At 35.2% G+C, this 17,768-nt stretch overlaps 1 protein-coding gene across 2 annotated transcripts in view; it reads left to right on the top strand.

The window, feature by feature from the left end:
* The window catches only part of LOC128986889 (rho GTPase-activating protein 19-like), a 35,436-nt gene that overhangs the window by 2,382 nt on the left and 15,286 nt on the right, over positions 1–17,768 (top strand). For both annotated transcript variants that reach the window (XM_054407492.1, XM_054407493.1), the window contains exons 3-7: positions 3,682–3,891; positions 12,529–12,731; positions 13,189–13,344; positions 13,962–14,192; positions 14,364–14,456. In XM_054407492.1, coding sequence (XP_054263467.1) covers positions 3,682–3,891; positions 12,529–12,731; positions 13,189–13,344; positions 13,962–14,192; positions 14,364–14,456 — 893 coding nt within the window. The remainder of the gene's footprint in view (positions 1–3,681; positions 3,892–12,528; positions 12,732–13,188; positions 13,345–13,961; positions 14,193–14,363; positions 14,457–17,768) is intronic.

Genomic DNA, 17,768 nt, shown 5'->3' with positions numbered 1-17,768 from the left:
TTAGCCATATTAGTTTATAGCCTAACTTCACGTTTTTAATGAGCTCAATAGTTTTCCACCTGTTATAAGTTGGCGTTTGACCTAGTTTCTGATAGGCCTACTTAAGGCGTGTTTACACCGGAGTTAGTAACATTAAGTTAATTGACTTTAGTTATTAACCGGCAGTCATTAACAAAAAATAATAACAGAAAGTTATTAAGAAATTATTTTGTAGGCTACTTCAGTTTTTGTTAAAAACATTTAGGCTATGTTTAACACATTAAGTAACTCCGCCATCTTGAATCATCGCTCATGCACAGCCAGCAGTTGTAGATGAGACAATGGTGCGAGAGGATGACTTGGTTCTTGCTGCAGCTGCGTGCGTTGTTTTGGCCACTGCTGGCCAAAGGAGACCTAGGAGATACTGGGTGAAACTGTCAGTCACTCAGAACAAGGACTATGTACAGTGGGAGTGATATGCAAGAAGATGATCGTGACCCTCTTTCAGGCGAGTTAAGGAAGCATCAATAATTTCCTCAGCATGACCAGCTGTGATGTTGAGTGGTACTGAGGGGCGACTAGCGCACTCTCTGTAAAACGATACCGGTACTGGGAGCGGGGGTTGCGGGGAAGAGAGGGACCTGTTATTAACAAAAAATAACACGTTAAAAGAGACCATTAACTTTTGTTACTAACATTTGTTAAAAATATAACACATTTCCTGTGATCTTTACCGACTCCTATTTAGATAATTACTTTTGTTTAGACAAATTTTTGGGCGATTCTGTTAAGTTAATAACTTTTTGTTAAAAACACATGTTATTAACTCCGGTGTAAACGCAGCTTAATATGGTATTTCAGAGAAAAGATGCACAGTGATGTAAGAATGTACCTACAAAATCTATTGTGCCCCTGCTTCTTAGTTCTAGAGTTTCCAATGGAGCACCCTCTCCAGCCCAATGCCTTTGGAAAATTAAGTAGTAAAATCTTTGAAGCTAAACCTTGGTGGTTTGGACCGTCTTTGCAAGTTTGATAGCGTGTCCACTGTTAGCATCACCCACCCTCATTTTTGCACCTCATAAGCCTAACTTTTTTGGGTACAATCCCTCAGGAAATCTGAGAATTATACATAAATCTCTACTGCTTACCGTCTAGCTTAAAATCCCCACTTTGAGTTATCAATCACATTTGGCTTGCACCAGAAGCTACTGAAAAAGAAGTTGGCCAGGGCAGATCTCCGTGTGTCTGGACAAGGCATACTTGATATAATATGGCACCTGGTAATTTCAATACACAAAATAAACAAGTCTGGTGCAATCCGCCCCATGGGATAGTTCATTGCTTCATTGGTATTGTAGTCATGGGATGGGTTTGATTGCATTATAAAATCACCTAGGATTATCAAGCTCTTTCAAAGGGCGTGTCTTAGCCACCGCCACTTCTTATTTCGAATCTCTAAGTCTATCTTTTGTTGTCCTATGCATTCCCATAGCTGCTCATTTGAGAAAGTGTCAAGTCCATTTTTCACCCTGTCAGCGCCCTAGGCCAAAATAATAGTAGTGCCCATTTGCATAGCAGGATCCAGGAACTATACGTAAGTTTTTTTTACCGGGAATTATGTGTGAATTTGGTATTTCTACCTGGAATTTTCAATTTAAGTTACCACGATCACGCATGACAACAGTGACGTAACCATGACCGCGGGAGGTATGTTTACTCACGGTATGTTATATATGTTTACTCACGACTGCGAGGAATGATCAGAATTTCGATGCGATCACAAAAGACGATAATGTCTACACAATCGCAGGAAATGATCATGATTTTGTCGCGATCCCGCAAGATTATGATGTTATCTACTTACTACAGAGCCCAGAGGGATGATCAGAATATTTCCGCGATCACAGAAGACGATGATAATGTCCACACGACCATGGGAAACAGAGAGACATAATTGTGCTGTGATTGCGGAAGACAATGATGATTTTCCAACGACTGCGGTATATGATTAACATTTTTCCGCAATCGCGGGAGACAATTACAATGTCTTCACGACCGCGGGAGACGATTACAATGTATCGTCGTACCGCGGCAGATACAATAATGATGTCTACATGGCCGAGGGGGATGATTTTGCCTCATTCGTGGAAGACGATGATGATCTCCACAAGACTGCAGGATATGTCCATATATGTTATGCCATGATCATGGAAGACGATAATTCAATATGACAGCGGGAAAATTCGGCAAAATTTCTGACAAAAACGACTGCAGGAATGAATTAATATGTTGTCGCAATTGCGGGAGACGAAACGATGTCTACTCGCCCACGGGAGACAATAATGATGTCTACTTGTCCGCGAGGGATTATCAGAAGTTTACCGAGATCGCATGCAAATACAAACCACAAATTTTTAAAATTTTCCAATTTTGTTGGCACCCCCCGAATAAACCAACTGCCTCACGCCCAAGGTACCTATTCAGTAAATCGGCCCTGGATAGTGTTTGGCCTGATTTTTTTTTAGCAGATGTTTGTTTACATTTTATGATTTATTTATTACTAGGGTACCGGTAATTATGTAATAAAACCCCCATTAGAAGTCTCAAACCCATTAACATTTTATCACGACAATCAAGTGTCAAGTCAAGTCCATCCAAGAACTCGTTGAGTCAGTAGTTAAGCTCATAAAAGTTGTATCACTTTTATTCCTTTGCAACTTCTTTTATTATTTATTACTAGGGTAATTATTATGAGATCCCAAACCTATTTTATCATGGAAATAATAGTTTGGCTGGCCATTGCCTTTTGCCATCAAAATTGTAACTTAATTTTAAAATAGTTGTTAAGCCTCCTGATTACTGTATTATAAATAAAATGGTTTACAATACCTACATATAGTCATCATTTGTTGCTGCTTTTAGCAACTAGTTTCGGTTCTTCTGAACCATCATCAGGCCTCAAGGAAATCACTTCTTTCAAAAGGTCGTTAACAAACAGAGTTCAATAAATAAAACATATACGAAACATGATAACACGGAACGGACACACGTTTACAAAAAACATGAAAAACACAAAGGGACATTGACATAATCGATCATAACTGGGCTGAGGTAAAGTCTAGCCTCTATTCTAGGCAACTCGGCAGAGTTGATGTTTATATAACGATAATGTTATTAGTTTATTGTACCGTAACTAATATTTTGAGAACCAGTTAAAAAATCACTATGGCACAAAATATTGTATGCCTGACTACTCATGTTCAAGTCATTGAAAAATATTAATTGTCTTATATTGTCTTTTTCTTATAAAAGTTTTTGTATTTTAATGTCGTCGTCTCCCTAAAGTCACTAAATTCAGTTTGATCAACTGGCAGACACGCTGTATTTTTTCATGTCTTCTAAAAGTATTTTCCAAAAAATTGTTTTTAGGAAACATACACAGCCTTAACTTAACAGAAGTTCTATTTCAAGTTTTAGCTACAATTGTAAGTTAAGTTTTCTTCAATATGTACATAAATTTATCCATATATCCAATAGCAAATAAAACTATAAAGTAGCCTAATAAATTCAATCTATTTGTTTCCCTGTTCAAACTACTGTAAATGATTAGCACCAGAGCCTATGTATTTGAATGTATTTGGCCTTGGTATTTGGTGTAATCAATCATAAAAATATAATGGAGCTTCTTTCTATGATTTCTAGATGTGGTTCAAGAAGGAATATTCAGAAGAACAGGAAAATTAACTCGTCAACAAGAATTGAAATCACTACTCAACAGTGGTGCATTGGTTGATTTTGGTGAAAGTTTATATTCAGTTCATGACTGTGCTTCGGTTCTCAAAACAATACTAGCTGAACTGCAGGAACCTTTACTGACAGAAACTTACTTTCCAGCCTATTGTCAAATAGCAGGTAAGTTGATACTACTACACCATTCCATACGTTAGGTATCAAATATTATATCATAATAATAGGACTAGAGATAAGGACGCTTTCAAGATTCAAAATGTTTATTGTCGCCTACTCGTTAGGCATTCAATGATGCATATGACGTTACCAGATATTAAATATAAACATTTCTAAAAACTAAATATTATAAGAGACAGAGTGCAAAATTATCCTAGTTGGAAGAATAAAAGGAAAGTTAACATTTGTACATTCATTGTATCATTACTCTAAACACTTTAAGTAATAACAATCTACTTATAAAATTAAACATTAAATAATAAAAACATGGATAAACTTTAAACAGAGAGAAAAATAAACAATAAAAATAATCAACAATTACTACCACATTTTCATAATAGTTAAATTTTGAACCTTAGCATAAAATTAAATTAAATTATGTCATAGGGGAGAAAGTAAAAATTAGTCAGTGGTAACAATAAAAATCTAAGCTATTGCTTAAGGCACATATCTAAAAGACACAATTGACATACGGTATTATGATTCTGTGGTTCACACTAAGGACAGTGACACCAGCGTATTTATTATGTATGTTGACTTTAAGACATGAGGAAGCTATAGTTACAGCAGTAATGAAAATATAGGCTAAATATTTACTGACTGTGTTGTTTTAAATTTGGTTCTCTTTAACACGTTCGCTACTGCAATAGTACGAAATTTTTCATTCAAATGGACTAGCGACGCACATATGCGACGGCCAGTTTCCACCCATAGACTGCCGTCGCATATATGCGTCGGCTAGTCACATTAAAATAGACTGCCGTTGCATATTTGCGTCGGGGTTCTAATGTTATTAAAACGCTCATATCTTTGTAACGGTCTATTTGAAGGCCTCCCTGCAGTGGTCTACAGAGATGTCTGACGCATAACTGCGTCGCTTGGTCTGTGGATATGATATTTGGTGATGTCATATGATAGTTGAAAAAAACTGGTCTTTACTTTTCTGCATCCCTGTGCAGTATGTATGCTGCATTATCCTATGTAGCTTTTATATTTGTTCAGTTATAACTGTTCTTGTATTTTTTACTTACTTTCACCTCAAAACACAAACAAAAATGAACTGTCGCATATACAGGGTGATTGATATAAATGTGCCAGCCGTTTTATTCTAAAACTATAAGAGATATCAAAAAAAGTTAAATGGTAAGTGCCTTGGATTTTTTATTTTAAAAATTTTAGTCAAGTCAAGAAAATTATTTTAGCCGCCATTTTTTCAATATGGCCGCCAACTTTGATTTTTCTTACGGAACACCCTGTATTTTACGATGTATTCCGGTAGGAAATGTAATTTTAAGACGATTTTATTTTTGTGATTTTTTTCATAAACCTAACCGTTTCAAAGATAATTAAAGTTTTAAAAAATAGGCATAAGAAAGAGTTTCGATAAAGGCCTAAGCAAGCATGCCAGCTGTTTTATTCAAAAACTATTCAAAATTTCACAACTTTAACCATTATTATCTTTGAAACGGTTAGGTTTATGAAAAAAATCACAAGAATAGAATCGTCTTAAAATTACATTTTCTACCGTAATACATCATGAAATACAGGAAAAATCCATAAGAAAAATCAAAGTTGGCGGCCTTATTGGAAAAATGGCGGCTAAAAATTTTTTTTGACTTGACTACAATTTTTAAAATAAAAAGTCCAAGGCACTTACCATTTAACTTTTTTTGATATCTCTTATGGCTTTCGAATAAAACGGCTGGCACACTTATATCAATCACCCTGTATGCGCAGTTTGGTCTAATTCAAGAAAACTATGATAATTTTCACTATTGTCTTCGCTATAGGCCGGGCGTCGCAAATATGCAACATTACAAAAGGTTATATAAAATACAAAAAAACAAGAATAAATTATTTACAAAATACGATTGTTGCGTTTTACAATGTAAATGATCACTGTTTTACAGGTTTTCGCCCGTGGTCTGAGTGTACTGTTAACCAAGTGTGGGCCGGTCTATGTTTAAGATTCAAATGTATACCTTGGTCTGTGACAATGACCGTGGCGTCGCATATATGCAACGCTCAGTAGCGGACGTGTTAAACAACCTTGTCTAATTGAACTGGAGTCAAGATAAAACAAGGTTGCCTATTGGCCTAGTCTTAAAGATGGTTGTTATACATTTTTCAATTATTGTTGCAAATTGTAAACTATTGTTTATGTATTTGAATTATTGTTGTAAATCTTGAATTAGTTATTGTTGTACGTTTGTTTTTTATTGTTGTTATAATTTTAAATATTGTTGTAGGCCTATATAAAGTATTGTTTTCGTCAAAATTTTCGAGTTTGAGTTTTGAGTGAATACATCTGTTTTGGGTCCCCCTGGACCCAAAAAAATGGTTTTCAAAGTGATGTCTGTGTGTGTGTCTGGATGTGTACAGAGCTAGGGACTACACCTGTGGTCCGATTTCGATGAAATTTAGTGTGTAGGTTCTAATGCATGGTATCTCCAGGCGTTTTTTTAAAATTTGTTTTAAATTTTGATTTTTAATGTTGATTTTCCCATAAAAACCCATAAAATAATGGAAATCAGATTTTCTCAAAAATGCCCCTAACGATTTTGATAAAGATTTAGTATGTTGTAGCCTTTTAAATTCTGAAAACAATGGTACGACTTTCATTTTTGTAAAAATTACGGTTAAAAAGTTATTGTAGGTAAATTATGTTATTTTCCCATAAAAACCCCATAAAATAACAAAAAATAGGAATTTAGAAAAAACCGGTTTTTATATAACTTGGTAGGCCTATGTCATGGTCCTTAAAATTTTGAAAGTTTTTTTTATTTTTTTGAAATTTAGATCTTTAATGGGGATTTTCCCATAAAACCCCATAAAATAACAGAAAAATCGGATTTTTTTAGAAAAGCTGGTTTTGATCAAAATTAATATGTTATGGTCCTTATAATTCTAAAAAGAATAGTACAACAACCCCATTGCTGTAACAATTACGGTTCAAAAGTTATTGCAACTTTTGTGATTTTTTAAACTAAACAGTAATCTTTTTAAATATCATACCACTTACCCATGATAAAGGTTGTTGACAAGCTTATGGGAGACAGTATGTGTCAGAATGCTGATACGGACGCGTTGCAGAAAGTCAACAGTCCCGGAAGGTCAAATAATTTATACCTGTGCCGCTAGGTCAAAAACTAGGCCTACAATGTTTGCAGTGTCTGTAGATCAAAAATCCCAGTAAGTCAAATAGTACAGTCCGGGCTAAAAACGTAGTCTATGTTAAAGCAATTGACTTATTGGGAATTTGACCTAATGCAACAGCAGTTTTAATACAACGAAATAAGATAAAATATAAGTTCAGTTTCGCTGAGTCAACAGTGCCGGAAGGTCAAAAGTATAATCTTTTAAAAACAGCGATAGTCCTCTCGACGCATGACTTCAACAATTTCGTGTTTTGGTGTACTTAAAGTTGTGCTAAAATTTTGAAAGTTGGCACAGAGCTTCTTGGTTAGTCCTACTCGATGACAGTTTTGTTGGAACTTTAATTATTTACCGAAATTGATATGTATGGTGAAATATTTTTAAATCGTGATTTCTAACATGAAAAAGTTAGCATGCGAGATTTTTGTTTGTTTTTGGGTTAGAGAGATGTTTTGTCTGTGGCAAAGTTGTAGCTAAAAGTGCGATGCGTAAAATATTTTTTTTTTAATTTTTTACAATAACTGGTTCAATAGATAACTTGGGTTGAAGAGGACGGCAAATTTAGCGTTTCGCAACACATGGAAAGAACTACATCGTACGATGCGACTGCTGAGTGGACTTTTAATTTACAGTTCTAAGGACAAGAAAAAGATGAATATACAAATAATCAGTACATTCATATTATTTATAAAACATCTTTCTGTATTACCAGCTTACATTTTTCACTTATAAGAATACATCATAAACAGGGTGTTAAAATAAGCGGGGAGATACTTTACCTAGTAATTCCTTGGGTCAAAATAAACAGAAAATCAAGGATAACATTTTTTTCCAAAATCGTTTCGTTAACCAGATATCCACCATTTTGTATTTTTTACATACAAATATTTATCTTTGCACTTTTCCAACCGATGTTTATGAAACTTGGTATGTATGTTAAGGTAGGAGAGACCCATGTTATAAAAAAAGATTCATCTCGATTCACCCTAAAATTTCAAAATTTAACACTTAACTACAATATAATATACTTTACTACACCACAATATTTACGTATCACCATAAATCTTTAACAAAATAAAACGTTAACATGTTTAAAATCCAAAGTAAATCAATATATTTCTTAAAAAAAAAATATATTTAAAAAAAGGCGATGGTAAAATAACGACAGGCGAGTTTCGATCTGGGTGTTTCAGGTTTGAATCTAGGAGGATTTAACATTAATTAACATTAATGTTTAATCCTCCTAGGTTTGAACTGATTGAGAGGAATACATGAAACCGAAGGGGGGAGGTAGCAACAAGTGCACTAGTATTTACTAGTGTCCAATTACAATTTGATGGATTTAACCAAAACCTTTTCTATTTCACTTATTTTCAGCTGTTAAATTTCAAACGATACGTTTTAGCGACATTATTAACGTTATTATCATCATCATCGTTTGAGTTTGGGTTTGCGGCAAATGTATTTTTATGAATAAAAACTTTAATTTGATACCAAACTTGACCTCTGCTGCTATTAATTGACTGTATGCACTATCAATTAACATCTGTGTCCAAGGATTATGTCGGCCTTAGTCACAAACAGGACAACAAGATCGCTCCACTCATCCCACACTCATCTCCATTCATACTTGGCTTAAAATGCATACATTTGTATGGTCGCTATTTCAAAGCAACATGGCTACATTATCAATGACAATCGTGGAAAACCTTATACGAGTGTGAGTAAGTCCGAAAACAGAGTAAGTCCGAAAACAACTCTAAAAAACAATAAGCAATAAATTGCAAGAACCGTTGCTTATATCATTGGGTATACACGTATGTACTGACGTGTATACTCAATGCTTATATCGAACGTGTGGTTTCGAAACAGTGCCCTTGCAAACCCCCTCACCTATACCCAACCAGATCTGGTCGCGACAGGAACTTTGGCTACTGCCACTGGTATTGCTACTGCCACTGGTATTGCAGTTGTATGTGGAATATTTCTGCACAACAATTTACCCGTGTAAATTAACGGTAGTATACAAAATACGAAACGTGACAGTGGATTGGATACAATAGGGGATACAGTATACAGTATTTTGAATACAATAGGAGTACTCGTCAAACAGTTAAATATTATTATTTCTATGAATTTTATGGGTAACTTTAAAGATTAGGTGGAATTTCTAACAATATTTCACCGTAATCAGCAGCAAACATGCATAAGGAATTCAAGTTATTACAACAGACGCTCTGACAGCCCATCAACATAAGACCTGCAGACGGGTCAACGAATATGCTGAAAAAAAAAATAACGAGATAAGTGAGTGTAAGGCCAGGCGCACACAGGCGATTTTGAGTCACGCAACAGTTGCCCGACTAAAATGTTCAACATTGTTTTAAATTGGAGTGCGCACACGAAGGAAACAGTCTGGGGACAGTCGCGCAACTGTTGCAACCGATGTTCCCGGACCCAATTTGCCAGCGACTGCTCTGCGACTCAATTGTTGCGGGACTATCGCTCCAGGTTTGGTATCCATTGAATCAAGTGTAGATGCGCACACATGCAACTAAATTGTCGCTGTGTCGCTCAGTCTCACCCCAGGAGTTCAACTACTCGTGGCCAGAACTGTCACTAGTGTTTGCTCTCTTGTTGTGTGAAGATTTTAGAAAATTACAAGTATGAGTGTGCGTGATGAGGATGTCGAACAATTAATTGATGAAGTTGAGAAGAGGCCGACTATATTTAAAGTCATTGAAACTGTCCTTTCACATATATATGGGATGAACCCAGTATCTTCTCTTTTTCTTTCGCGAGCGTAACTTCAGCAACAAAGCACATACTACGGCTGTATCATTGAAATCCATTCGGAACGCTGTAACGAATGTATTTCCAACACGTCTCTAGACTAGATCCGCGACTAAAAAGTTGCCTGTGTGCGCACTCCAGCTCAACTGTCGCTAGACTTCAGAGTCTCCGAGAGAGTTGTGCAACAGTCCCCCGATTAGTCGGGCAACTGTTGCGCAACTCAAAATCGCCTGTGTGCGCCTGGCCTAAAGTGACTATTTATATCCGGTCGTCATACGCCACGAGACATTCCGTCAGTGAATGGGAGGCCCACTCAAGGGTGAAGATCGATAACGCGCTGCATTTGGAATGGAATAAATTGCACAGGTCCTCGAAAAGTACTAACCCGAAAAAGTAAAGTGCCCAGAATGTCTTATACACATACGGAAATTCAAGTCCTCAAAATATTGCAATAGTGTATTTTCGTATAAATTCTTGAGACCCGAAAAAGTCAAGTCCCCAAAATGTCTCATACACTTACATATATATGAATTTGAAAGGATGGTGTTTTTGGCCTCTAGGGACTCAAAACGAAAAATTACATCGGTCCCAGGTCCAGGTGTTGCCATGAGTACTACGGTAATAGCTTATTCCATATATGCGAAATTCGCTAAAAACCTAATAATTCTGTAGAATAACTAGCTGTACCCGCTGGCTTTGCCCCGTTAACTAATTAATTTTCAAGATGAGCTCGTTCGCATGGCTCAATCACGTCCTGGTTGAAGTTCGTTCGCTACGCTCACTCACCTTTAGGTTGGAGCTCGTTCGCTGAGCTCACTTGCCTTGGGGTTAACTCGCCTCCAGGTTGAAGTTCGTTCGAAACGCTCTTTCAGCTTTTGGTTGCAAACTAGCTGTTGTCATAAATTGTTTAATTGACACAGCTGTTAAGATTCATTAATTCCTTTTAAATATGAAAAATCATAAGGTTAACATGGGAAACTCCAGAGCCACTGGGGCGAAGCTCGAATGCCCTATCATAATAAAAATTACTTAGTTTTCCTATTTAATGCCCAAAGAATCGGTGTATCGAATTTCAGCCTCCTAGGTAAATGGGAAGTGGGAGAATTAGTGATGATGAGTGAGTGAGAGTGAGTGTGTCAGTGAGGGCTTTGCCTTTTATAAGTATACATAGCACATTCAACCAGCTGTTAGTTAAAACAAATTATATTGGACTAAAACAAATCGATGATTACAAAGAATACTTTAAAAAATAATTTGAACATCCTACTACTGTATTTTACTATGCATATTTAATTAATCTACCATCCTCGTACCGAAGAATTAAATGTATCAATGGTCAGCATTACACATAGTATAAATAAACCAACCATAAGTATGTATTTGAATTTTCTTCCAAATGCTGAATTTGTGTCACAAATGCTGAATGTTACAGCTGTTGTGTTAAGCAAATTATATTGTACTAAAAGCTAGCTAGAAGCATTGACTTATTGGAGAAGGTTAGGCATCGGCTGCTAGACTTTTTAAAAACTAAAACTTAATTTATAAAAAAAACTGGGACACTAATTATAAATTATGGCTTTGAAATCCCCTAGTTCTCAAAATTGCCTTTCTTTCAACACATCCATCGTCTGGTTGATTCAGAATCGTGAAAAAACCCCCATTTACGTTTTAATAATATATATGATAGTTTGGACAGGTTTCAACCCTTCCGAGGCGTAATACATTTACACAGTTTATATGTAGACTACATTATAACTCATAACATAGTTCTACAATTAAATGGATCTCCTTTTACAAACGTATATAATAACCAGAAATTTTCAGATCGTCCTTGCGTGTATTTTATGCCACAAATTTTGACGAAAGGCTTTTCATTACATAAACTATACCTATTTACAGTGTTGACCAAACAGTTGGCAAGAAGCATTAATAGATAAGCTATGTACCAAATATGATAATTTTAGCTCTATTCTAATTATGACAAAACACGAAGTAACTAAAAGCGAGTTTTGTTGGTGTAGTAAGCGTTGCAGGAGGTCTACTTTACACTGAATCGACGTTCACTTTTATTGCTTTTGATCTTCCGGCACTGTTGACTCAGCGAAACTGAACTTGTATTTTACCGTATTTCGTTATATTAAAACTGCTGTTGCATTAGGTCAAATTCCCAATAAGTCAATTGCTTTAACATAGACCACGTTTTTAGCTCGGACTGTACTATTTGACTTACTGGGACTTTTGATCTACAGACACTGCAAACATTGTAGTTTTTGACCTAGCGGCACAGGTATAAATTATTTGATCTTCCGGGACTGTTGACTTTCAGCAACATTCCCTGCTGATACCATTTATTTTTTAATTTTTTAATCTTCACCCCTTCCTGAGTGCACCAACAAATGGAAACCAACGATTGAAAGAAGCTCACCTAACTTTAGGACAAGATTTTATGGGTATAACTAAACTTTCTTCCTTCCCAAATGACAAACTACTTTGAGGATGTAAATCTTATGGTGCTGTCCTCCTACTGATAGGTGCTGTGCAGAACAAACCATAAACATAAGACAGATTGTTCTATAAGTTTAACATTTTTCATTTTAATTGTAAACATGAATCGTCTTTATTTATTTTTTCTAGACCTCTGTACGCAAAAGCCAAATGATGACCGTTTACTACAAGCTTTGCAACTTCTTTTCTTATTGCTGCCCTCTGAAAACTGGAAAGTTTTAAGGGATATTATGGAACTTTTGCACTTGGTCGCGAGTCATGAGAATGAAAATAAGATGTCTGCTGACAATCTGGCAACGTTGTTCACACCACACCTGCTCTGTCCCAGGAAGGTTAGTGAAAATTTGTTATTATACATCAAATAGCTTTTAATTTTAGAAAGATATTCTATTGTCTAAAATCATTTGTTATGATATGTTGAATGTAGTTACAGATCAGGATTATTAAAGGTGGCTTTAGGGCCTACTGGTTTTAGAAACCCAAGTTTTAAGTTCTTCATTCTGTGTGTGTAGGTATGCCTTTTTGAAGTAGGTGGTTGGTATTTCTATGTTAGTAAAAATGCAAATAGGCCCACATAATGATCTGAAAAATTATTTTCAAAAAATATAAATAATTATATATCTTTTTTAACTAAAATTAAATTTGTAACAGTGTTAGTTTTCATGCTCAACTGACCAAACACTAAAAAAGCGCTTAATAATTGATTGAGTCAATTATGTTTAATTTAAGTAGTTGATTAGTTAATCATCCCAATACATATTTCATCATAAGCATTTTTTTGTCGTTTAGCTTCAGCCGGAAGCGTTCCATGCTACTTCACAAATGCTAAGCAAAGTAGTGGCATTTATGATATCAGCAGGACCTGAGCTCTTCAACATTCCTTCTTCTCTGGCTACAGATATTAAGATGTACTGGGAAAGAAGAAAACGGTCTCCTGAGAACTTTGTAAGTACAGTAGAACCTCTTTAATCCGAACTAAATGGGACCGAGGGTAGTTCGGATTATTGAATAGTTTGGATTACAGAACATATTGTTGTTTATACATAACAAAGCTAGGGAAAAGTGAAAAATGCTTTATAAACTAAAATACAGTGTTTATTTAATACAGTAGTAAATATAGGGAATAAACAGTACTATACATTACAATTTACAAGTAACTATAGTGCGTATATCAATAAATACAGTATACAATGAAGAACTACTGTACTGTGTATTGAGTACAGCAATGAGTCGCTCGGATTAGTGGACGTTCGAATTACAGGGGTTCGGACTAAAGAGGTTCTACTGTATAGTACTTAATTTTGATGGTTTTGAACGTGAACGATTGAAATGTTGGCCATAGTTTCACCACTTTTTAACAAAAATTGAAAGTTTCTCAGAAATAATTTTCATTCAGACATCAATATTGCATTATTATGCTACCTGGTAATATACAGAAAAAATTGTCTGTTATAAGTGCCAGATGTTAAAAATATTATTTTATGAAAGCTGTTGATTTGTGTTTTAATCACATAACAGATGAAAGCTTTTCAAATTAATTAAACTAAAATTTAACATTACAGCTGAATGAAAGCAGTGCTGCAACAACAGTGTTCAGCTTTGTGGACCGAGAGAGAACTGCGCAGGAGAATACAACCAATCCTACAGAGGCAGCTCTCGCACAGCTGTATGCTCACATTCAGTCTCTCCCAGAGAGCAGCAAGAAGCGGCGACTGGTCAAACAGTTCAATCGGGAAAATGGCAATGGCACACCCAACAACAACAGGGCACGTAGTATTGGAGATTCTATCAAGGTAAGACAGTTAGCTGCACAAAGCTGGGTAGGTTAACTCTAAACTACTATCATGTGACTTATTATCAACAGATGAAACAAACTCTTTATTATGAAACCAAATCACCTTCCTTTTTAAGAATTCAGTCATCTGATCAGACAAACTGTGAGTTTGTATTATTCCTTGTTTCAGAAACACATTTTCAACAAAACCGTGAAGCCTGCAAGAGGCTTTTGTGAGCTTGGACAGTTGAAAAAGAGATCTTGTAGTGAAGAGATTCTGAATGTAAGTAATATTTTGAGTTATGGATTGACAGTTGTTATTAGACTACTTTGTTACCGTAGCCTACTGTCAAAGATGTTAACTTGAACACACTTGGTTTTGGGCACGTTTTTGGTGAGCTATGAGTCATTAACTTGAAGAATCACTCTGGAGAGATTGTCTCTTAACAAACTATTCTTAACTTATAAATTCAGTAAAAAACAAACGGTATCAGCAATCTGATACATACTTTCTTCCATTAGCTTGTCAACAACCCTTATTACAGGTAACAGTGGGAGTACTATGATATTTTATAGGGGAAATCACAAAAGTTGCAATAATTTTGTTTACCGTAATTCTTAAAGCAATAAGGGTTGTACCTTTTTTCCATAGAAAAGAACTAGCAACCTAAAAAATTAATTTTGATCAAAATTGGCCGAGCAGTTTTTTATAATAAAATTTTCCTATTTTATCCTATCCTATACTACAATTTGAGCTATATCTGTTTGTCTGTCTGTCTGTAATATTTATCCTGAAATCGAGAGTGAAAGGATTTTGACTACATTTTGGAATTAGGGAGCCCTAAAAAAACGTAGTTGGGGACAGCCATTACCTCAGGAAGATTCGTATTCCGATTTTGCTACAAAGCTCATTTTAAAATATAACATTGTGGCCTTCTTATGGGTTGCTCAAGTAACTAAGTTGGTTCAACAAAATAACAAGGAAAAAGTAAACAAAGACAAAAGATTAATGATGTCATAGACAATCAACTATAGGTAACAATTAAATGTCATAATCGGCAAATATATCCGACCACCGTCTGCTATATCAGAAAGGGTTAAAACCAATTAACCACAACCGAGCAAGGCTCAGTCGCCGGTACTGAGAAAATAAAATAATTAGCAATAACTATTGAAATGTAATTTTTAAAGCAAAGGCCGTTTTGTTTAAAGGGCTATTACCATTGACTATATAACACTACTAGATTGAAGACTATGCGGGAGGACGCGTGAACAGGAAATTTCTACAATGTACTCTGTTGTGCACGGTGGATGCACGTAGTACTGACCCCTCTACTTAGATCGCAGCACCGTCACCACGAAGTTCATGGAACCGTCGCCTGGCGCGCTGCAGTTGCTGCCAACTGGACTGGACTGAGCTTAGCGGCGGACTAGACTAGACTAAACTGTTGGACTAGACTCGGCGATGCGGAGCGGAGTGAACGATTGCCCGTGCTCGCGATGTACTCGGCGGCGGCGGCGCAGCTGTGTGAATGAGATGTAGGTCATTGCTCCTGATGTAGTAGGCTACTGCTGCGCGCGCGATACCGCGTTTTGTTCACTCATTTGCACGTACCGTCCGTATGCTTGGTACGGTACGAGTTTATTCAGGAGGGTATAGCAAATCTTTGACAACTTATTTTTAATTTCTCCCCATATTAGTTAGTACATGGATAAAGTATTGTTTACCCCAAAATTTTCGAGTATGAGTTTTGAGTGGATATATCCACTAAATTGATGTCTGAAATCACTGAACGATTTTGAAAAAAAATAGTACTGTAGTATGTTGTAACTTAGAACAAAATAGTACAACTCCAATTTCTGTAAAAATTACGGTTAAAATTCCATTGTAAATTATGGTATTTCAACAAAATATCCCTTAATACAAGAAAAAATTTTAATTTCTAAAGAAAACCCCTGTTTTGATTGAATTAAGTACTCGTATGTGATAATCCTTTTTATTCTTAACAACATCTAGTGCAGCCCCATATTCCGGTAAAAACTACGGTTCAAAAGTTCTTGAAACTTATGTTATTTTCCCATAAAACTATGACAAAACCGAGAAATGGATTTTTGAAAAAAAAATCAATTCTGATTGAAATTCTTCTGTGATGGATGGTCCTTATAATTCTAAAGCAAATAGTGCAAAATGTATTCATTCTAAAAATGATCATCGTAAAAATCTTTAACAATAACAACGCTTAGTGAAGGTTAGTAATTTCTTTACTCCAAACACATAATCGAAAGATAAATTGAATTAACAGAAAAATGATTTATTATTTGCTTATGTACAGTACAAAGAAAACTTGTTGAGTCCAAACTGTTGTTTGGATCTCCCAGACTGTAAAACACCCCCGCTGCATAGTCAATGCCCACAGGGACGTGACCGCGAGGATATCTCGGCTTTTGTAAGCTGTGGTACGGTGAAAGTGTACGATCCCTCGTTTATGACCCTATGATTTAGCAAATGAAGACCCCACATCGGCAGCTACAGACAACCCAATGTATAAAAATATAAAACACCCTGGTCAAAAATTTTGTTCTGCTGCATACAAATAAATGTTTTTTTAATGCGTTAAAAGAAAATATACTCCTGCATACGCTGGGGTTCTCGTTATCTGGTTTGAAAAATAATGTGACAAATCTGCATTGCAAAATAATTCAGGCATTTTGCATTACACTTTTTACAAAGTGATGTGATACTTAAATTGAAATAGTGGTAAATGAAATTTAAAAAAATTGTGTAAAAATAGTATTTATTACGTATAACCATGAATATAATGAGTGTAAATAGTAATGAAAATGTATAAATAATAACATGCACAAAGAACAAAGCACATATCTACAGTTAATAAAAGCAAAAAAATAGTGAATCAACGATTGAATAATTTAAATCGCGAATATAGTTTATATTGTAGACGATTTTTTATATTTTAGGCACTGAGGAGGTTAGTTGAATTGGCTTACCTATAATTTTTAAATAATTATATTAAAAATACTATGCATTTGTGTTTATTTAATTAAATTAAATGTGTTACCTAAAATGAAATATGTGAATCACTTTTTAAATAAAGCCCATAAAGTTTAATACTTATACTGTACCTCTGAAAGATAACTGAGACTTATAAATACCCCCGCCGCAGCAAACCGGCCGACTAAGCGAATTTCCATTTGTCTTAATTGATTTTCAATTAAATCTATTTTAATAACATTAGGTTTAACGAGTACCTAGGTTTGCTGCTACAAGGAAACTAATAAAGTGTGTTTTTTTGTAAAATATTGATAGCTTAGTACAAAATAAATAAATAAATCAAAATACAAAATATATCCATAAACAAGCAAACTACAACTTTTGACAATATTCTCCATAAGAATAACATGGGAATTTTAAATTTACAATTTTTTTTAATTTTCTCCGTTACTATTAATCGAACAAAAATACATTTATATACTAAATTAATTGTTTTTTAAGCTCTTTAAAACGGTCTAAAGAGAAATTGGAAAATTTTGTGTTTTGAGGGTCAAAAGTGAGAAAAACCAATTTTTACCCCATAAA

The sequence above is a fragment of the Macrosteles quadrilineatus genome, unplaced genomic scaffold, assembly GCF_028750875.1.
Source record: "Macrosteles quadrilineatus isolate MER2022 unplaced genomic scaffold, UCM_ALF_1.0 Scaffold_2__2_contigs__length_208266976, whole genome shotgun sequence".
In the NCBI taxonomy this organism is placed as follows: Eukaryota; Metazoa; Arthropoda; class Insecta; order Hemiptera; family Cicadellidae; genus Macrosteles; species Macrosteles quadrilineatus.
This window is presented reverse-complemented; position numbering and strand designations above follow the sequence as displayed.